General features: G+C 33.0%; 2 protein-coding genes across 2 annotated transcripts; one reads left to right on the top strand and one right to left on the bottom strand.

Moving 5' to 3' along the window:
* The first annotated feature begins 8,601 nt into the window (after positions 1 to 8,601).
* LOC133794651 (3'-5' exonuclease-like) lies at positions 8,602 to 9,585 on the top strand. The gene has a single exon (XM_062231995.1). The coding sequence runs from the start codon at positions 8,763 to 8,765 to the stop codon at positions 9,411 to 9,413; it is 651 nt and encodes a 216-aa protein (XP_062087979.1). The 5' UTR covers positions 8,602 to 8,762; the 3' UTR covers positions 9,414 to 9,585.
* Positions 9,586 to 9,869: 284 nt separating this feature from the next.
* On the bottom strand, positions 9,870 to 16,083 carry LOC133794650 (protein STRUBBELIG-RECEPTOR FAMILY 7-like). Its single transcript, XM_062231994.1, has 16 exons — positions 15,613 to 16,083; positions 14,568 to 14,700; positions 14,415 to 14,486; positions 14,261 to 14,326; positions 14,073 to 14,144; positions 13,913 to 13,984; positions 13,415 to 13,486; positions 13,266 to 13,334; positions 13,051 to 13,113; positions 12,651 to 12,949; positions 11,868 to 12,154; positions 11,199 to 11,473; positions 10,967 to 11,099; positions 10,697 to 10,833; positions 10,422 to 10,578; positions 9,870 to 10,327 (listed from the first exon to the last, which is right to left on the bottom strand). The coding sequence occupies exons 1-16, from the start codon at positions 15,716 to 15,718 to the stop codon at positions 10,175 to 10,177; spliced, it is 2,166 nt and encodes a 721-aa protein (XP_062087978.1). The 5' UTR covers positions 15,719 to 16,083; the 3' UTR covers positions 9,870 to 10,174.
* Between the last annotated feature and the right edge of the window lie 6,558 nt (positions 16,084 to 22,641).

The raw sequence follows: 22,641 nt of genomic DNA, 5'->3' as shown, positions 1-22,641 counted from the left end.
ATAAGGAAATCTTAAAGAAACCTTCCCAGCAAACATCAGGGAGGAATGTGAAAAGAGCACAAGCCAAAAATATATTTTCAAAATATAAAAATGAAAAACAGGGAACTCTCACTTTTTATTCTTCTTCTTCTTCTTTTTTTTTAGGTAGAGAGCACTCATTTTAGACTAGGAATGAGCACACGGGTTGGGGAGTTGGCGGAGAGTGCTCCCGCATCCTTGTTCATGTTAAGAATTTTAATCCCTATCCCTATCCTCATCCATGTCTTCATCTCCGTATATTTCTCGTTGGGGACGGGGTGGGAATCTCCTAATGGACAGAAAATCTCCACGGATTCCAATTTATTTAGAAATAAGATTTATATTAAAAATTTAAATATACAAAAAAGTACATTACATAAAAGTCAAAATACTACACATTATTTACGATTCAAAATACTAATTATTATCCTAAATACTATTTAAAATCTATAAAAAAAATTACTAATATACTATTAAAATACATAAATAAAGATAAAAAAATATGAAATACTATTAAAAATATAAATAAAATATTGAATGGGTCCTCGTCGGGATAGGAAATGTCATCCTCGTCCCTGCCCTGTTTAATATTCAGGGACAATAAATTATTCATGTCCCCGCCTTGTTCCCTATTTAGACGAAGAATCCCCATCCCATTAGGGACAAGTCGTTGCAAAGCCCATCCTCGTGAAGAAAATGTGCAACACTACTTTAGACCATCTCCAAGGATTTGTACTATTTTGGTGTAATTTTTTCATTAATTTGGTGTATATGTCATCACTTTTGGTGCAATAACTTCAAAGATGACACCAAGTAACATATTTTGCTTAAAAAGCATACTTTATATTTTCTTTACAATAATTCCTAATAACTAATTTATGAAATAATTATGTATTGTCAACAAATTAAGTTGTATATCATAAGTATTATATTTTAACGACTAATTATAATTATAAAATCTTAAACCAATTTGGATCATCTCCAACCATATCACCAAATTTGGTGTTGACCAACACTAAATATATCATTATATATTTTTTTCATTCCAACTACAACACCAAAAAAATATTCTTTATTATTATATATATTTTTTAATAATATATAATATTTTTTTACTAAAATCATCACAATTATTATATACAATTAATTATTTTAATAAAAATAAAACTATAAATTAATTACATGACAATAATACAATAGATTATTAAAACTCGATAAACTAAAATATCATATTACATGTGCTAAAATAAATATTACATTACTAGAGAAGAAACATTACACTAAATTAAATCGAAAACATAACACACACTTGAAAATATTAAAGAAACTATATTAATTATCCGAGTTAGGATATTCGTCTCACATGTGTTCAATTAATGCATTTCAAAGTTGAATATTATGATTATTTCGGTGGAACTAGAAATAATTTTCCAAATAATTAAATTATTGTATTAGTTTATCTCACTTATTTCATATTTATGTTCTTGCTTTTGGTTTGTTGTTTGACGTGTTTGATTTTAACTTTTAAAGTATGTTTAAGTTTCTAATGTCTTATTGTAATGTTTTAAGTTTGATTTTAAATTTGAAATAATGTTTTATTGTATTTTGTTAGATATTTCTTCAATTAATTTCAGTGTTATTCTTCACTTTTTTATAAGTATAAATATTAACTAAAAATTTAAAACATTATACAAAAATTCAATTAAATTGTAATTAAGAAAAAATTAATAACACTTTTATACACAATTTAACCCACACAAAATAAATCAATTTGTAAACTTTATTAACATAAATAATAAAATATATGTATTTAAACATTATAAAATACAATATAATAATAATTATTAATATATATATGTCGTATCTGCTGTACGACTGCATATACAAGGTTGGAGAAAAGGACTGCATCGCCAAATATGGTGCTCGGTTGGAGATGGGCTTAGTAAAAGCATCACTTATGTAACAGAAAAATACTATATTTAGTGCACATATCTCTCCAAGTTAACCCTATAAACTACTGTATTTTGTTGTGTTAGCTACAGTACACAGTATATATGCCGTATATTATAGTACACGGCATTTTTTTTTTTTTTGCTTTTATTATTTTATTATATATAATTATTATATATATTTATAATATTATTTATATTATTATATATATAATTTAGAATTTAGTTTATTATGTGGAGATTAACTTATATATACTACAAATTATTTTTTAATTATAATTTAAATAAAACATTATTAAATATTTGTATTTTTTTTAATATTACACAATACAAATATTACAAATTTAAAGACACATTAAAAAAAATTAAAATTGAACACATTAAATATCACATTCTTATTATAATCAATAGTACACATTCTCAACATTCACAATCACATTACAATTTTTTTTAATATTAATCATAGTAATGCATACGAAACATACTCAAAATTATACAATAAAACATTATAAACTTAAATCATAGTCAATGTTACACAACAAAAACATTACAAACTTAAACATGCATTGAAAAATTAAAATTAAACACGCCAAAATCAAACGGAAAGCAATAACATAGAAATGAACCTTATGAGATACAAAGACAACAATTCAATAATGTGGAAAATTATTGTGATGATTTTGATAAATTAATATAATAATAAAGAAATTTTTTTTTTTTTGTAGTTTTTAGTGTTGTGGTTGGAGTGAAAATAGTTTTTGACACTAAATTTGATATTGGTGTGACATCAAATTTAGTGTCAAGGTTGGAGATGCTCTTATAAATATTAAAACACAAAATAATTTTTGTTTTATCGGTTTGTTTTGATAATTTTAACATAATATTCTAAATATTTAATGGAATATACATTTAAAACTAATTTAAAAATAGATATTTATCAATTATATTAATATAAATTTAAATATTATAAAATATCATTATTATATAATAATTATATCAATATAAATTCAAATTCAAATTCAAATGTTATAAAATATCATTATCATAATAATATATAATATAAAATTAGATATTTAATAACCATATTAATATGAATTTAAATGTTATAAAATATTATTATGGCAATAATATATAATCCTATTACTAATTATATTAATATGACTTCAAATATTATTATTATAATAATAATATTTAATACAAGACTAGATATTTAATACTTATACCAATATAAATTTAAATGTTATAATAATATATAATACATAATATTAAATTTTATTAAAAAAATTATCATATTATATATATACTTAAAAAATTCGTAAAAAGTGTTTTAGTTTAATTTTTCATTTAATATGTTTATGTTATTCTTTTATATATAATATTGTTATTTATTTAAAATATTTATATGACAATACAAATTTAATAAATTATATAAATAAATCTAAGCAAACGTGCATTGCACATTGCTTATATATAGTATATCTCTTCTATATAAAAAAAGTGTGTAGATAACGAAAACTCTTGGTTTTAACAGTTTTATATTTTATCTGTTAACTTTAACGGAATATTCTTATATTTAACATAATATTCTTATATTTAACGGTAGATTGTAAACATGATTTAAAATTAAACAAATTAAAATATGATGTTTTTGAGATGTTGACTTAAAATTAAATAAATAAATAAATAATGAAACAAATTAAAATGAAAAAGGTACTTACGAGGACGATTGAAGTAATGAAGTTCGCAGTTGCGAAACCCCTTGGACATAAAGAACTGGTCTTTGAAGTCATTGGGGTGGTTGGGTAGCTCGATGACCGCAGCTGTGTTTGGGAAGCGGGTCAGGTAGTAGAACCCGTCGCCTCGCCCCCGCTGCTCCGGGCTGGCCTTGAGGTAGAAAAAATATAAGATGTCCGCCGGAGTGGGGACCTCCCATTCCTGTTTCAGGAATAGATATCTCAACCCCGCCAACAAACGGTAAGAGTTGGGGGGGAGCTGGAAAGGAGCCAACTTCACGTAGTTGAGGAAGTCGGCGAAGTATTGGTCCAGCGGGAGGAAGGCCCCAGCCTTGAAGTGCTCGTCACTCCAAGTTGCATATTCCTCGTCGAGCGGCGCGCAGCTCCGCTCACCTTCAAGGGGAAGTCGGGTGATCAGGGCGCCCCTCCCCAGCTCGATGTTGTGGGAGAGGAATATTTTATTCACTCTCCCCTGGTCGGTGATTTTCGAGACGATCCTCTTGGCCTCGAAAAAAGCATCTGGCGCCACCTCGAGCTCCTGCTCCATGGCCGGCCCAAAGACGGGGATTGGGGAGTCTATCATCACCTCCTTTCCTTTGGATTGTTGGGAGGACGAGCTGCCTACATTCTTCTTAGGAGCGTTCTTCTTGGGTCCCATCTGGTCGCCTAGCGAACAAAAGAAGTAATTTTAGAAAAGACGACCTAAACATAAGAAAGGATCTGAAGAGGTGTTTCCTTTGCACGGGCTGAGGTAAGCTCAGCTCAGCTCGTGGAGAGTGAGACCACGCGGTTCTATGAGCACGCGCCTGTACTCCCAACAGATCCCCGATTACTCAGAATTCGTGTGTCAAGGGGGTCAGGATAAAAGTTTGCCTTGGAAGGAAAGTTTCAGTAAGTTAGAAGTGCAAAACCGCCTGTGAAGCGTGTTCCCTAAGCTACCCGGTTTTGCACACAAAATGCTGGATATTTTAAACAAGCATACCAAAAAAATCCTACCCATAAAATTTCCCCAGAAAACGAACCCTATGAACCATGCTCCTAAATGGTTTTCTTCTACAATCGATGCTCTAAAATAAAAACCTACACCCTTCATACCCACAAAAAACCAGCAGAATATTGCATGCAGCTACAATAACTATTTACCTAGGCTACAGTAAAAAGAAAATTTAAAACATGCACAGTCAGAGAACTTACAAAGTGTTTTGCTGTGAGGGGGATGAAGGGGTCGTCTGGGTTGGGACCTCGGCGGAGTAACTGGTACCAAAACCTCAAAGGAGCCCTTGCACCTGATCTTCTGGATGCTGGGAACGGTAACCGGGAGAAAAATAGGGTTTTTTGAGGATGAGAAGAAAGAAGAAGATGGGAAATTTAGAAAATTTTCAAATAAATGGGTGGCCCATGCATAAGGCGGCCACCCCTTTTATATACGTGAAAGGTCGTGTGAGGAGGGCCGTTGGATTGCCCTGATGTGGGTTCCGAGGCTCTCCACTCGAAAGATGAAACGACAGCTGAGTATTTGCTAGGCCAATTAATGCGGTTCTCGGAAGACGTACTGTCACCAACCACGATGCTCCACGTATTCGATGCCTGCGTAATAGGTGGAATATGGAGAGTCCATGGAGAAGCCTAAAAGCCTCCACTGTGGCCCCAGATGATGTCGTGTGCCACGAGCAGAGGCTTGGGGGGCAAATGTACGCCCTGATTTTCCACGGGCTATTAACAAGCTGAGATATGGCATAATTATATCAGCCATGTGGACGCCACGTGGCCGGAGCTGCTGTTGTAAGGTCCTACCTCTTTAGCTCGAGGTAACCAAAGGTTGACCAAGATTATTTAAGGGCCGAGACAGGGATATGAAGACCGCAAGCCAAAAAGGCATCCAGCTCGAGGTACGAGCTGGAGTGGGAAGCCGTGACTCCTTATAAAGTCAACCACGCAATGTAAACGTGCATATATCAGACATCACGTGTCTGATATATCCCTGAATTCTCGGACACGCAGCATGAACGTGCGTATTCAGGCACCCACGACTGGGTTGGGCCGTGCGGCCCATTATCCCCCTTACCTATTGATTAGACCGCACTTCATTTGTCAGGTTTTAGGAATTAATCATGAATGTCATAGAAGTGACATGATGGGTAAGAAGGTCACGAGATAACCCCCCTTACCAACTCCCAGGTGCCCTCTCCTATAAATATGGAGACCCTGGGAATTGCAAGGAGTTGGATTCTATTGTGTAACGAAATACCTTGTAAGGGAATACCAGAAGCATAGCAATAATATTGGCTGGTGGAGTAGAATGATTTTAACCTTTGAACCACCTAAAAATGTAGTTGTGTCACCAGTCCATTTTAAGATCATTCATCTGTTTCGGTTCATTATTAAGCACTAATCTCTTTATCTTATTTTCTTAATTATCTGTTGGCGAAAAACCGCGTCAACAACATTTAATACATGCGTATCTAAAAAATAATGAAAATTGTAATTAATATGTAATTACAAGATTGCATATTTGAAGGAAATAACTGAATATATGCGACCAGGCTGGTCGCCCATGATTACTTGATAAGCCAATGATACTGGTCGAGGGTCGAGGAGGATATGTTCACTTAAAACTGCCACGTGTTTATCACATGTAGATCAATCATGCCACGTTATCAGGTAGTCCATTCTTGGGTAAACAAATATCATATTAAACATATAATATAATATAATCTACTATCAACTAGCAACACTGTTGACCCAGAATTTGGCCAACTGACACGGAGTCAAATTTGCTTGATGCGGACAAACATGTTGGAAAGAATATGATGACGAAATAATAAAGAACACAAGAGTTTATAGTGGTTCGGCCCCAGAATCTGGTAACAACCTACGTCCACTTGAACTGTTATTGATATAGAATTCAAATGAGTGATCAAAGATCTAGGGTTCAATGAGTTTCACCAACCTCTGAAGAACAAGACAATATATCAAATAGAATCACTCTAGTCTCAAATAATTCGAAGGCCAAAAGTCCTTTCCTTGAGCTATCTTTCTCTATTTATAGACTTAGGGGGATTACATTAATTTGTTACAGATATTATTTTCTAAATAATCAGATACTCAGGAAATCATGGGAGTCAATTTCGGGATTGACTAAGATCTTTATAAAAAATATCATGAGACACGCGGAACCTGCGACCATACTGGTCGCAAGTAAACTTCAACAGCCTTTTGCTTGTAATATCTCTTCTGGTCGATACCTTAGTAGAACTTCACCAGGTGTCAGCCACGTGTCCAGAAATCACTTGCCACGTCATTCGTGGCTGTTTTTTGGATAACAAATACAATTAAATTTAGAATCCATGTATAACATTAATATTATATTAAACATATAATATATAATATCTTTTGTCACTACCAAATCAAAAAACTAGAACAAATATAAATTTAAAGAAAAATTAATTAACTAATTAAAATAGTTGATGCATGTATACTGCTCTACACTATAACTTTTTATATTCTTATTTTATTTCCATTATTAATTTATTTTAAAATATTATAGTAATTTATATACATATGTCATGTAGCCATGTAAATATATATATGTCAATGTTGTATTTAGATGTCATATATGTAGAGATTATTGATATAAATATTTATATATACTATAGAACTATAATTCATTCTATTATATATATATATATTAAAATGAACCAATTTTTATTAAAATTATAGACAATATTGTGCCCTAATTTTTTTAATACATTTATGTCATACATTATATTAAACACATTTTATTTATTTTTATGTTATTATTTATTTATTTAAATTTTATATGATAATTAAAAAATATAATAAAAATAAATACATGTTTGAATAACCATGTTTACGACTTTAAAATTAAGCAAGCGTGCACGTTTCTTCTACCTAGTTTTTATATGTAAAAATGGTGTATCTAACTGATTCTTAGTTTAACAATTTTTTCAAATAAAAATTATGATATTATTTATTTTATTTAAAACTATAAACAATATTTTGGCTTAATTTTTTTTAATAGGTTTATATCATTCTTTTATAATTTATGACATTGTTTTTTTTTATATGATAATTAAAAATATAATAATTTCTAAATTAAACTAAGCTAACGTCAAGTTGCTTATACTTAGTATATATAAAAAATGTGTAGACAACGGAAATTATTAGTTTTAACGGTTTGTTTGGTTAACTTTAATGGAATATTCTAAATATTTAACAACATATTCCTTTAAAACTAATTAAAATAGATATTTATTAATTATATTAATATAAATTCAAATATTATAAAATATTATTATTATAATAATATTTAATATAAGACTACATATATAATAATTATATTAATATAAATTCAAATTCAAATGTTATAAAATATCATTATTATAATAATATATAATACAAAATTAAATATTTAATAATTATATTAATGTAAATTTAAATGGAAATATTATTTTGATAATAATATATTATCCTAATTTTTTACTAATTATATCGATATGAATTCAAATATTATAAAATATTATTATTATAATAATATTTAATACTTATATTAATATAATTTTAAATATTATAAAATATCATTATAATAATAATATATAATACATAACCTTAATTTTTATTAAAAAAATTATTATTTATGTTTAAAATTATTATTATATTATATATTTAAAAATATTATAAATAATGTTTTTGTTTAATTTTTTATTTAATATGTTTATTTATTTAAAATTTATATGAGAGTAATATAAATATAATTGAAAATTTCTATAATTAAAATTAAGCATAATGCTTATTTCTAGTATATATATAAATATCAATGTGATCAAATTTAATTTATGGGTAAATATATAAAGCTTTAAAAAGAGAAGGTGCCGCACCACATTAGTGTGATATTTGGTGTGCCCTTGGAGTATGTTGGTGTGTATTGCAGTGGACTCAAGTCAAGTGTTTATTTTCAGCTAAAATCTCAGAGAGATCATCCCACAGTCAAACCTCTGAAAATCCCCAAACTTTTAAAACCCTACCAAACAAAATTGAAACCATGCAAATCAACATTGTCGATCACGAGCTTAGTTCCGATACCCATAACCTCTACGACGTCCAGATCGGGCTGCAGACCACCGTCCGAACACTAGTGACCACCTCCCCTTCCATGGTTGACTCCTGGATCGAGGACATCGAGCGGATCCACAATCGCAGGCTCCGCCGTCTCATCGTTGGCCTCGACGTCGAGTGGCGACCATCCTTTAATCGCTACATCGAGAATCCGGTCGCCATAATACAGCTCTGCGTCGGTCACCGTTGCCTTATCTTTCAGCTCCTCCACGCCGAGTCCATTCCGAGTTCTCTGGCCGAGTTCCTTGGAAACTCTGATTACAGCTTCGTCGGCGTCGGTGTTGGGGCCGATGTAGAGAAGCTACTCTTGGACTACCAACTATCCGTACGGAACCCAGTTGAATTAGGAGATCTAGCGGCGCGTAAGCACGATGATCGGAGTCTGAAGAATGCGGGGCTGAAAAGGTTAGCAATGTTCGTGCTGGGAATGGAGATCGACAAGCCGAAGAGGATCACCATGAGTAGGTGGGATAATCGGTATCTGAATTCTTCTCAAGTTCAGTACGCATGCGTTGATGCGTACGTTTCGTTTGAAATTGGTAAAGTGTTAATGACTGAGGCTGGGGCTGTGGCTTAGTATTTCGTTTATGGGTTTTGTTTTTAGTGATCGAATGTAAATAGTTTTGTTTATCTGAGTGTGTTTTACATTTAACAGTATGCAAGCTCTGTTAAAATTCCTCAAAATGTTTACAGGATTGTGCTTGAAGTTAATTTTCTTTTCATGAAAATGATAGATCTTGGTATTCAAATGTTCCAAATGAAAACTAGTTTTGGCAACTCCATATTTTTATGCACAAATTAATTTGCAAATTTTAGGAACATTCAGATATCTATCGATCATTCTTTATAAAAATTTAACAAATTTTGATTTGAGTTCGATAGTTTTAGTTATTGAAGACAAAAAAGAAAAGAAAAATGGAACTAAAGTAAAGTTTGATCTTTACTTCCATTCTTCCCCTTTCTCTTTCAACTCCAATATCAGAATTTTGTCTAAACTACATAGATCAAAGGAGACATTTAAGGGTCACAGGCATTTCAAACTAAATGTTTTGTGAGTCTTCGCATTGAATCGGCATTGTCATTCATCATAGATGCATCGCAATGTGGAAAGTAAAATATAACTCATCCGAGTCCACAGGTATCAATAAACTCAGTAGCCAGAGGTTCAGTTCAGTATTGAAATTATTAAGCAACAAAACAATGAAACAACTACTTCAACTACGTAATTATGGACAAGCATTGCATTACTCTCTCTCTCTCACTTTCTACCAGGTTATTATAACGAAGGGCACAACACCAAGAACACCAAAACCCATTAAATATCAACATCTTGTTTCTTCAAGACAAATTGTCTGGTATTTCTGAACTTTCCCCTCGTTTGAATGATCCTTGATCAGTTCCGATTGTTCTTTTACTCATGTTAGCTCGCTGCACCAACCGAACCAATGCCTCAACTACTTCTGACATCGGTGGTCGAAACTCGGGTTCAGCCTGCACCAGAAGTACCAGACTCAAGGATCAGAATCTCAAACTTTAGATGGACTAATGAAGAAAGATAAATTTCTTTATAGCTTACGAAGATTACCTGAATACAAAGAGCAATGACATCGGCAAAGCGGGAGAGAGATTTAACAGGGTAGAGCCCTTCAAGTGCAGGATCTACCATTTTAGAGAGGGCGTCGATATCATGAAGCTGGGGCGATGCCCATTTAACCAATGACTGCTCAGATCTAGGCCTTGAGCTGTTAAAAATTGTTCACAAACCAAATAAAAAAATTCATCAAAATAACAGAACAAACGACGAAAGGTCACACTTCACAAATTAGAAGACACTAAAAACTAGTCAGGTCATTCTAATACCTATCAAATGGTTTTCGTCCAGTAAGAAGCTCCAGCATAATCACCCCAAAACTGTAGACGTCACTTTTTACGGAAAATTGATTGCCCATAAGAATTTCAGGAGCATTAAACCCAACATCTGAATGGCTGCTCAAATACTGCACATGGGACACTCAAAATTCAGCAATTGTTCCCGCAATATAGAAAAGGAACTAGAAGATTTTCATGACTTAGAAGTCATTGCTAAAACAATATCCTTGAAATAATTTTTTGGAAACACCCAAATATAACCTGATTGGCCTGTTCTATATAGTTTGCTAAACCACAGTCTGAAAGGTGAGGGTTGAGCTCTGCATCGAGTAATATTTTGGATGATTTGACATTTTTGTGAACAACTGATGGCGAGCAAACTTCATGTAGGTACCTGAAAAAAATCACTTTCAGTAAAGGCAACAAATTTGGAACTCTAGAGAATTTTTATGCATACCCAAAATCTAATGTTTGACATTCACTAATAACTTACTCTAGAGCACGAGCAGTCCCCAAAGCAATTTTTACACGGGAATTCCAAATTAATGGCTTGCTGTATTCATCTGCTAGATGCAGGAAGTCGTGCAGTGAACCATTTTTATGGAACTCATACACTAGTAGATGCTGTCCATGCTCTGAGCAATATCCCATCAACTCTGTAACATTTGGATGGTGCAAATGTGACAAGTTCAAAACAATCTCTGTGAAATCTTCTTCAGGTGATTGTCTCGAAAGAACAGTTGAATCTATTTTCTTCACAGCAAGAACCTATGACATCGCCATAAAACAAGTGTTAAAATGAGCAGTAATCAGTGCACTCAAATCAGAAAATGGAATCATAACAAAAAGATAGCAATATGAAGTGTGCAGCATAAACTACTCAAGAGGCGAGAAAGCTAGAGCTCATACAACTTATTTAGTAAATCAATCTTAAGTGCAAGCAGATGGACAGACAGATAATTAATTAGATTCCACCCCAAGCCATTCTATCCAGTCTTCCCATCCTAGCACCATATTAAGTGATTTGCATTGGCCATTAGCAAAGGGTGTCTTTTGTGTCAAAGAAAAGTGTTCGCAATGAGGGTTTGATGCAAAACGAAAAATGAGATTAGAACTTTCTAACCCAAAGATCATGGACCAAGATTTATCAGGTAATATATACCTTTCCATCATCAAATTGAGCTCGATAGACACGCCCAAAAGACCCTTCTCCAAGAAGGTTATCAACACAGAAGCTTCCAGTAGCCATTTGCAGATCTGCTACTGAGTAGGATGTGACATTTATAGGAGCAGTGACAGTTTTCTTTTTAATAACAGGCTTCTTTGAGACAATGTCATCATCATCAAAAGACTTGTGACGTTCAATGGGAGGTGGTCTAAGATTTATTGAGGCAGGAGCATCAAAGGTTTTGGTGTTCAATGTGGAAGAAGTTTGCACTGACTTCATCCCTGCATCAATATTCCAGACGAAAAAATAGTAGTTTAGCACAAGCAACAGTAGCAACCATATATTCTTGAAAAATAGCACTCATTACAGATCTTGAGTAAACTAAGCTTACATGTCTAGGATGTCTGCTCAACATTCAAATATATTCATGAACAGCTTTCTATCAACTTGATATGGGATTATTTACTTATATATATATAAATATATACATATAATTTCATCTTTAATGGCTTGAAAATATCACACATTCTTTTCTCTCTTTTTTCCTTATTTCTTGTAAATTATTAAATGATACAAATTCAAGAATAGAAAGCAACTGCTGGAATTTGTAACATTTTATAATAGTAAATTTCTGTTCCAGTTTGAGAAAGTCAAAGAAGCATGGACCAATTCAGCTACAAAATTCAAAATCATAAAGAGTATACAGAATTAAATAATAGGGTCGACATATTTAAAAGAATAAAACTTAAAACAAAAGTGCAAAATATTATGTGTTACCATGCACTTCATTTGAAGCCAGAGGAGCGAAGGGTTCATTAATCTTTTCTATGTCAGGGGATGACTTTTTAGATCTTCTCTTTATGACAAAGAATGCTACCATTCCTCCAACAACAAGAATAGATATCACTATTCCTGCTATACCTCCAGCCCCTATTCCGGAACTTTTACCACCTTCCCCACCATCATTTGATGATCTGTTACCGTTGCCAGATTTATGATTTCGGTTTCTGTTTGCTGGGGGTGTACCAGGTGGAGGTGGAGGTGCAGGCCCTGAATTCCACGAGTTACCTTCCTTCCTGTCATGATATTGCTTTGTCAAGTTAGTTTACATTTCTTCTTAAGAAAGAGAAAAAAGAAGGGGAAAAAAAGGAACAAGTACTCATCATAAAATGCTTACTTTAAATTAATGTTTTTAAGTTGGTCAGGAATCCAGCCTGTAAACTTGTTATTCTCTACATTCCTGATATATACAAAGGTAGACAAATGCTGTAATGGGATGAAGTGCATGACAATTCTCAGAACACCCCCCCACAACCCCAACCCCCACAGAAAAAAAAAAAAGAAGAAAAAAGAGGGCATATTTGGCTTTGTATAGATATTCTGATTACTCACAGAGTTTGAAGAAGGGGAAGACTGGCAAGAACATCAATAGTGCCAGTAAGCTGGTTATTCTGCAGATACCTGATTTAAAAAGGACAATCAGTTATGGGGAAAGACTGTAATCTTGGTTTAAACCACATTAATCAAAGTTATCTACTTACATTGCATTCGCACTTGTCAGGCTGCTTAAACTCTCGGGAAGATTACCTTGTATAGTATTAAACGAAAGATCCCTGAGGAAAAAGATATGGATAAGAACAACTGTCTTTAAATATACATAGATTTATACACAGTCCACATCCTCTAATAAAAACATTATACCCATTGAACATTACTTGACTGAGACTTAATAAAAATTGTCAAAATTACATAAACAAAACTGACCGAGCAAACTTTATCAAAATCTTTCAATTAATAGAAAGGTTACAAACAACATGAAACCTCCAAAACTTTGTTTAAAAAAGTGTTTGATTCCCTTTCACTACTCTCTCTCTCTCTCTCTTCTATATATGTATATATATCTGGTGATTTTTTTTCTTTTCTTTTTCCTTTTTTTTTAATGGGATTGAAAAAAGGGACTAATTTTCCGTGAACTCTGTAGTCATATCAAACAAACATCCACATAAGCCAGTTTACTTAAGATTAAAGGTTAAACTCACAATACTGAGAGGGAAGTAAGCTTTCCAAACAAGTCGTCCAATTGGTTCTGAATCTGATTGTGGCTTAGGTTACTACAGTGGCAAAAAAGAAATTATATTAGGTATGCATTTGTTGTTCATGTATGTGGTGTCAAACCGAAATGTAGAAAGAAAAGCATACAGATATTGCAGAGAAGTCATAAGCGAAATCGAATAAGGGATGCCTCCATTAAAGCTATTGCGACCAAGATTTCTGAATCAAAGACATAGCACATATTATTTACCCTCCAAAAAGGAAAATGAAGAACAAGAACAGCAAGGAAAGCAATAAACAATAGATTTTCACAAATGCATCAGAATAAAGCTTACAATCTTGTCAGGTTTGGAGGTAGAGCATAAAGAATATTGCCACCAAGATTATTATTGCTCAGGTCTCTGCATAATTTGTCAAGAGACCATAGAAAATTAATACACGAAAATAAATAAATTCAGTATAAAATAAAATAAGGAAACATGATCTTACAGGATGGTCACTGATGTTAAAGGTGCTAGGTTATACCCCATTGAACCAGATAGCCCGAGGCTGGGTAATTTACTGATAGAAAGAAAAAGTTACAGATTCAGAAACCAGTAACGAGGACTTCAAGAGGAAAATAAATGAAGAATAGAAAATCACATCTCTGTTACTCTCTGCCCCGAACAAGTAATTCCAAGCCAAGATTGCCCACATGGATCATCACCATTTGCATTCCAGCCAGATAGCTGACCAGGAGAATTCATGCTAGTGAACATGATCTTTAGAGCAGAAGCTGTGCATAAATGTCTGCTAATTAGAACCCACATAGAAACAATCCATACTTTTCAAAAGGAACTTCACTAAACTTTCTTATTCATCTAAAGTTTCTACACAGATAAATGAAGATTTTCAAATTCACATATAGGCTCCATGAGACATCATGTGAAACTATTTGGTTTTATAGAAAACGCTTGGAGGAACAATTATTTTAAGGTTTTTCAGAAATAAAAGTTCCATTAATTTGTGTCCTTAAATTCAGAAGAACAGACTTTTTTTCTTTCTTTTTATGATAGGATATTCAATATCATCGTTGCAAAACCCATTTTCAGCATAAACCCAGAAAAAACATTTAAGTAGCCATGAATGAAGAGGAAATGCCATTTCCCGATGTATGTAATAGCGCTGATGTTTTCTCGGTGAAAAGTTTTGTCTTGGTAAGACAAAGGAATAGGACAAAAATAGCGGAACAAACTCCAAAACTGTTGAATCACAGTAAGCGAAGTGTAAGACCAGCATCAGCGATGCAAGTGCAGCCTTTGGCCAAAAGAAAGTGCGAAAATGGTGATGTTTTCACTGAAAATAAATTTTTAATAATAAACTTTCCCATCTAATGACTCAAATCTACAATATTTAACACAAATCTTCCTCTGAAGACCCAACCGACAGTTCTAACAAAATTTCATTTTTACCAAAAAGAGAAAAAAGGTCAAATCTTTGATGGATGGACTGAAATCTAGTACAAACCCAGAAACAAATCTGCTAAAAAAATCCAAGAAGCAACAAAAAGAATGCAGATGAGCTTTAGATCAGTTGAAGCCATGAAAGTGTAAAAAGAAGAAAAACAAACACAAACAAAACAATGGTAGTCAAACAGAAAACAATACAGAAAATGATAAACAAAGAAGATGAGATAGATTAGACTGACCATCATTTGGATCTGTGACGGCATTAATGGAACTGGGTCTCCAACCCAGAATGCAGACAGTGAAGAACACCAATACCCATCTCCATTTTTCCGACATCTCTCTCATTACCAGCTTCAATGGTCACTATCCAAAACTCCAGTCTCTGCCTAGACTCACCTCCAAAGCTAAACAATCAAGGCAGCTCTTTTTTATTTTCCCTTGGCAAATTTTTTTAATTTAATATTTTTTCTCTTTTTTCAACAAGAATTTTCATCACTATTATTCCTGTTTAGCCATACTCAAGCAAAGCTGGCAGGCACGATTAGCCAAAAGAATCCAAAGCCACATAAAAAATAGATTTGTTTTCTCTTATCAGCCCGTTTGCTTCTCTCTGCTTTTTTTTCTTAGAATTTGATTGTTTATTTCTCTCCTTTGTTTTTACTTCTTCTCTCTCTCTCTCTCTCTTTTTTTGGGGGGGTAATAGAGAAATACCAAAATAGACTCTTGGTTGGTGTGTATGTGTGTCTTGTACGTGTATGTATGTATCTATAGCCCTTAGACCATATCTCATCTCCTCTTTTGGCTCACTGTAATTGACACTGACAGAATATTAATAAATATATAATAGGAATTATAAGTAACTGGTAGCTTTCAACAGGATTACACGCTTTTTCATTTTTTTTAATAAAAAAAAAAATTAACTTTAAAGCAGTATCTAACATTAAACTATTAATGATTGAGAAAGGTTATTTCATCAGTGACTTCCATAGCACCATGTCTGATATTCCCTTCCAAATCCCATATAGTAATACAAAAAAACAATAGTGGGATTTTTTTTCCCCAGAAAATAATAGTGGGATTTTAGTGAAGAAGTTGAAACTGGGTTTTGGTTGCAAATGCAACCAAAAATGGAAAAGACATAATGTAAGATCTCAAATAGTGAGAGTCACGTGATTCTTGTCATTTTTCAAGTATAGTATTAACAGATGGTGGTGGTGGTGGTGGTAATCTAAGTTGGGTTTAGCTTATCTTTGGTTTGGTGGGGGTTTTGGTAATCTTTAGGAATATGTGGTTGCGGTGTGGAATTAGTCAAATGAAATAAAATCAAGTTTAAGGCAAGCAACGAAGAATTAAAGATTGAAAATAATGGATCTATCTTGTGTGATTATAGTCAACCTCAAAGCCAGCTAAGCTCCAAGCTGCTTCTTCAAACTTTGTAACCAAGTTTTTACTTTCACTTCACTTTTTTTGCGTCATCATCCCAATTAAATAAGTCTCGTTAGAAATATATTGTGTTAGGTGAATCAAAAAAAATTATTCCAATCTCTCCCAAAATCTCAATGTGGTCTTGTCATATTATATGAAGGGAATATTGGTTTGTTTATGGTGGTGATGGGATTGTCAATTAAGAGATTAAGAACATGTTAAATGAAGTTAATATAAGACCTAATAAGGATGACATTACCAACAGAAAAATAGGACTTGGGGATTCAAACAGGGCATACTACCTAAGATTAAACATTGTTTATATAAAATTATATACTAATTATTGAGTAGTTAACTGTATGATAATGACATGACAAGTGTATATGTGTTGATCACTATTTCATACTTATTTTTTCAATAGGATATATTTATAAATTTTAGCAACGTTCAGATCTTATCTGAAATGTGAAAATAATAACCATAAATTACGGTAGAAAAAATAAATATGTTTATACAATGTAATATGTGTGTATGGCGCGATAATTTGTCCAAAAGTCGTATAAACTAATTAGGACAAAAGTAAACTTTAATTACTAAATTTTTAATTTTTTTTAACAATATGATAGGGTGAAATATTAAGTTCGATAAATATTACAATAAAAATAAACGAACTTGTTCAAATTCGAATGATAAAAAGTATTTAATATGATTATAAATAAAGTTGAGTGTTGCCTAGTACGTACGTAATCTTTGTTGTGCTATATTTATGTGAGGTTAGTTGGGAATTTGGGATGTCCACTAGCACAGTACCAAAATTTATATTGAATATACATTAGATCTTAAATCATGTTACACATCTATGGTTGTAACTTGTAACCATAATCTCCCTTTTTGATAACCACATTTCACGTATAAATTAAAGTTGAAGAATTCTAGAATAATTCATTTGAAACTTTAAAAAATTCCAAGGGAATGTCGTGCTCAATTTAATTGGGAAAATTATTAAATATCATTAAAAGGTGAGTAAAATGCTAAATTTATGTCTTTTTATTTTCACAAATAATGAAACTATATCATTGGATTTTATTTTTTCAAATTTTTTTTTTTTGGGTAAATTGAACAAGTGGAGAATTGTGCATGTATTTATTTGTTAATTAAAAAAATCACTACTTAATTATTACTTAGATTTAAACATAAAGTTTATTATTTTACTTTTAATTTCTCTACCATGAATATTTCCAAAATGGATTTTTTTTAAATAAAAGGAAAAAAAAACAAATCGGAGGGTCTTTAATCCTTTTTTAAAATTTCCAGCAAAATAATGATAATAATAATAATAATAATTTTTAAAAATAATTGCTTAATTGTCGCTATTTAATCACCTGCCAATAGCTAACAAAAAAATTGAGTTTCCAGATATGCAAGTGATGTAATAATTATCCAATGCATTACAGGTAATGATTCAAAAAATAAAAATCAAAAGTGTGACATTATAAATAAATATTAAAGGCAAAAATAATTGAGAACTTGGTTGTTTGAGGGTTTGACCTACCTCACAACTCAACAAATTACCACATCACAGCTAAGGACTTGTTGGCTATACATAATCACATATTGATGATGAGAGATATGTAAGTATGGTCTCATTGCTTCTATTTAATTCAGTAATAATCACTCGGTAACCAAATCTTTCCTGAATGATTAAATGTTGACACAAAAATATTAGAAAAAATGACACTTAAATAAATTGATGTCACAGACTGGACACATGTCAAGTTAAACTCTTCTGCCTGATTGAGTTGAATGAGAATGACCTCCACAAACTAAAAATTGAAACCTTAACAACCAAAAATATGTAATTCTAAATAATTCTAATACTTTATTGAAAATTTTGCTCAACTAACACTAGTTATATATATGTTTTTTTGTTTTCTTTTTATCTTTAAAGCAAAAGATACATAAATTAAAGAGTGTTGGTATAAGTTTTTTTAGGAGTTGGTATAAGGTATTTTACATGGTTCAACACTACATGAGCTATTATTTTGTGTATAATTGATGATGTTCAATACTATAGAGTAGTGAATAAGTATCAACAAGGCCAAGTAAGCCAAATAACTTTTATTCATTGAGTTTTGTAAAAAAAAAAAAAAACTATTTACTTTGAGCTCTCTCATTAGTTTTTCTATTCTATTATTTAAAATACATCATTAAAATTTTACTAATTTAATTTTACATCAAAATTTTCTATATTACACTAAATATTTCATTTTTCTTTTTCTATATCATTTACATATCATATTTTTATTCATTTTAAATATAAAATAATAAAGAAAATTTGAAGAAAAAAAAAGATAAGAGGGGAGAGGTGTTATTTAAAAAAATTAGTAGTAATCTCTCCATGTAGAGAAAAAACTAGAACATGAGCTTTTAAAAAAATATAAAGTTGACATTTTTTTTCTAAATTTTGGAATTATCTCTGTTATACATCTTCCATATTGAAAGTGTTCTTAGTCGCAAAATATCAAAAAATATAAACTCAACCCATGGTAAAACTTCAATCAGGATACTTAGTATTTTTTATTAAACTAAACTAAAACCCAACTAAAATTGAACACTTTATAATATAATTTTTTTGACACAGTTAACATATGCACCACTCGTATTACATGATTTTTATTTTTAATTTGGTATTTTGCAAAAAAAAAAAGTAGTGGTGGACTATCTCCATTAAAAAAGAGAAAGAGAGAAAGAAACCTCATGGTGAGCTAGCATGAAACATTGGTTAATTTAATATGGAAATTTGGGTATTTGTGCATAAAAGGATCCTATCACAAAATTATTCAACGTTAATAACACGTCACTCTCTTAGGCTAGTATTATCTTAAATTCCCAAAATGTCACTAATATAATTTGGGATACATTCTTTTTCTCATGTTGTATTTTCTCACTTACGTTTTTCATTCTCTCTCTCACTTAAAAAAGATAAGGAAGAAGATTCAAAGCTGGGAGGGAAAACTCTTATCTAAAGCTGGTAAGGAGTTGTTACTTAAAACAGTGGCACAATCATTACCAAGCTATGCTATGAATGTGTTTTTATTACCGGAAGGGTTATGTCGAGAGATGGAGCAGTTGATGGCCAGGTACTGGTGGAAATCTGCCTCTAAGAACAGCAGGGGTATTCATTGGAAAAGTTGGGAGAAGTTGTCAACTCACAAATCGAAAGGTGGTATGGGTTTCCGAAACCTGCATGATTTCAACCTAGCGCTTCTTAGTAAACAAGGTTGGCGCTTACTGTGTCGACCCCATACTTTAGTGGCTAAGATCTATGCAGCAAGGTATTTCACTGGAGGTAGTTTCTTGTCTGCAAAGCTAGGTAGCAACCCCAGCTTCATTTGGCGTAGCATCATTGAAGCTAAGGAGATTATTCAAGCTGGTGCGAGGAGACGGGTTGGGCATGGGACATGCATAGATATTACACAAGATCCCTGGTTACCATGTACAGCTAACCCCAGAGTCAGTACTATCCACCCTTCTTTGACTAATCAGAGAGTGGCTTCTTTGATGACCACTGGGAGGATTGCCTGGGATGAAGATTTGATAAAGGATATGTTTAATAGTAGAGATGCCCAGCTTATTTTAAGCATTCCTTTAAGTGCTAGTCGCCAGGAAGATACATGGTTCTGGGCTTTTGAGTCCTCAGGGCGTTTCTCAGTAAAGAGTACTTATAAATATTTGCAACTTGGAGAGAATATGGGGATTCAGACCGACCAGGAGAGTATTTGGACCAAGATTTGGAAGCTGCGTGTGCCTCCTAAGGTTAAAGATATGCTGTGGCGAGCAGCTTCAGATTGTCTTCCCACTAAAGCTCAGTTGCGCCTGAAACATGTGGATATTGATGCCACTTGCCCTCTGTGCAACAATGATCGTGATTCCATATCTCACTGTTTAGTGGAGTGCCCTATAGCTAGGGCCAGTTGGAACTGCACAGGTATTGGAGTCAACACTCATGTGGAGGGTACTTTTGCAGCATGGCTAACGTCTGCCTTTCAGTCTCATGATGGGGATCAGTTGAAGGTCATTGCTATGATATGTTGGGCACTGTGGCGCGTGCGGAATGACATCGTGTGGAAGGCTAAGCAAGCGAGAGTGGTGAGTGTGTGCAATTTGGCTAAGAATACACTGTTTCAATGGAATAAAGCTCAGGATAAGTTGGAGGTTCCTACTGCTGCTTTCTTGGCTAAAGATGATGGGGCAAAAAAGTGGACAAAGCCAGCAGAAGGTGTGATTAAAGTTAATGTTGATGCCGCTCTGTTTCCGGATGAAGGAAATTTTAGCTTTGCTAGTGTTGCACGCAATGATCAGGGGCATGCCATAGAGGCCATTACATGTTGTAAGCAAGGGGAGACGACCCCTAAAATGGCTGAAGCTATTGGGGTAAAGGAAGCATTGAGCTGGATTAAAAGGAAAGCATGGAATCAGGTTATTATTGAGACTGATTGCCTTACTGTGATTCAAGCTCTTCGAAGTTCAGTCGCAATGGACTCTTACTTTGGGAGTATTATTTCTGATTGTAAGAGTTTATGGAAGGATACGCTTATTTCTATTTCATTTGTTAAACGATCTGCAAACTGTGTTGCTCATGCCCTCGCAAGAGCATCCCGTTTGGTAGCTGATCGTGTTATCAGGAGTGGTGATTTTTCTCCTGCTTTGCTTGATGTAATGTTGAAGGATATTTGCTAATAAAATCCTTATTTCAAAAAAAGACAAGGCAGACACAATTTATTCTCTTAATCTATAATAATTTTGGAGCTCATCTATATTTGTTTTTTGGGCAAGTGTTGAATCATATCAAGCCAAGAAACTTCATTTTGGGTTTCAGATCTAGGAGCAAAAATCTTATGGATAAGTATATTTTCGTTATATGTAGTAGGAAAACTTGTTTATTTATATTGTTTTAACTATTTCGAACAGATCAGTGTATGCATTCGTGTTTTTATTGTACTGTTTCACTCTCAGATTGAATCTTTTTATATATGTGTTTTTTTTCAGGATTTTTTGTCTGTCTCGATGAAACTCGACATGCCTCAATGGTTTCACATAATAAGAGGCTCAATGGTCCTCGATGTTCCTTAATTTGCCTCGACGTGTCTCATTTGGTGTTAGGATTAGGGGACCTCAATGAGGCTCGATTATCCTCGATGAACTTCGATAAATCCATATTCATTTAAGGCACCTCGATGTGGCTCGATGGACCTTGATAAGTAATCGGGTAACCATCGAGGCCTGTCGAGACAACATAGTTTCAATGTCAATCTATATTTATCGAGTCTTATTGAGGCCCATCGAGGTATCACAATTTATAAGCCTAACTAAATTAATCAAGCCCTGTCAAGGCATATCAAGGCACCATTAAATTCAGTTATTTTTAAAAACAAAAAAGTATATTGGTAATCATCGAGGCCCATTGAGGACTGTCGAGGTAACATTTATATTTACATTTAATCGAGTTGCATCAAGACCTATCGAGGTCTGTTGAGGCACATTCATACTCTACAATTATCTAACCCTTATCGAGGTCTATCGAGACATGTCGATGTGACATCCCTCTAGGCTTGTTTATGTCAGTCGAGTCCCATCGAGGCATATTGAGGTGTCTATGACTATTAGGTTCACAATTGTTGAGGCCTATCGATTTCTATCGAGGTGGAGGCAAAATTTTGAAAAAAAACCCAGATTTTCCTATTAACAACCCCGATCTAACCTATGAACAAAAAATCACAAGACAAACAAGTGCAGACAAAAAACCCAGAAATGGATCGAGGACCCACCTTCGTTTTCTTCTG

This window comes from Humulus lupulus, chromosome 8, assembly GCF_963169125.1.
Source record: "Humulus lupulus chromosome 8, drHumLupu1.1, whole genome shotgun sequence".
NCBI lineage: Eukaryota > Viridiplantae > Streptophyta > Magnoliopsida > Rosales > Cannabaceae > Humulus > Humulus lupulus.
The sequence above is the reverse complement of the archived record's forward strand: the minus strand, read 5'-3'. Positions and strand labels throughout refer to the sequence as shown.

What these genes read in the sequence shown, in the direction of transcription:
- LOC133794651 (XM_062231995.1), top strand. Translation starts at nt 8,763, where the DNA reads ATGCAAATCAACATTGTCGATCACGAGCTTAGTTCCGATACCCATAAC.
- LOC133794650 (XM_062231994.1), bottom strand. Translation starts at nt 15,718, where the DNA reads ATGAGAGAGATGTCGGAAAAATGGAGATGGGTATTGGTGTTCTTCACT. An exon ending in CTGACAAGTGCGAATGCAAT is followed by an intron (nt 13,335 to 13,414) that starts GTAAGTAGATAA and finishes TTTTTAAATCAG; the next exon opens with GTATCTGCAGAATAACCAGC. An exon ending in GGGACTGCTCGTGCTCTAGA is followed by an intron (nt 11,100 to 11,198) that starts GTAAGTTATTAG and finishes GATTTTTTTCAG; the next exon opens with GTACCTACATGAAGTTTGCT.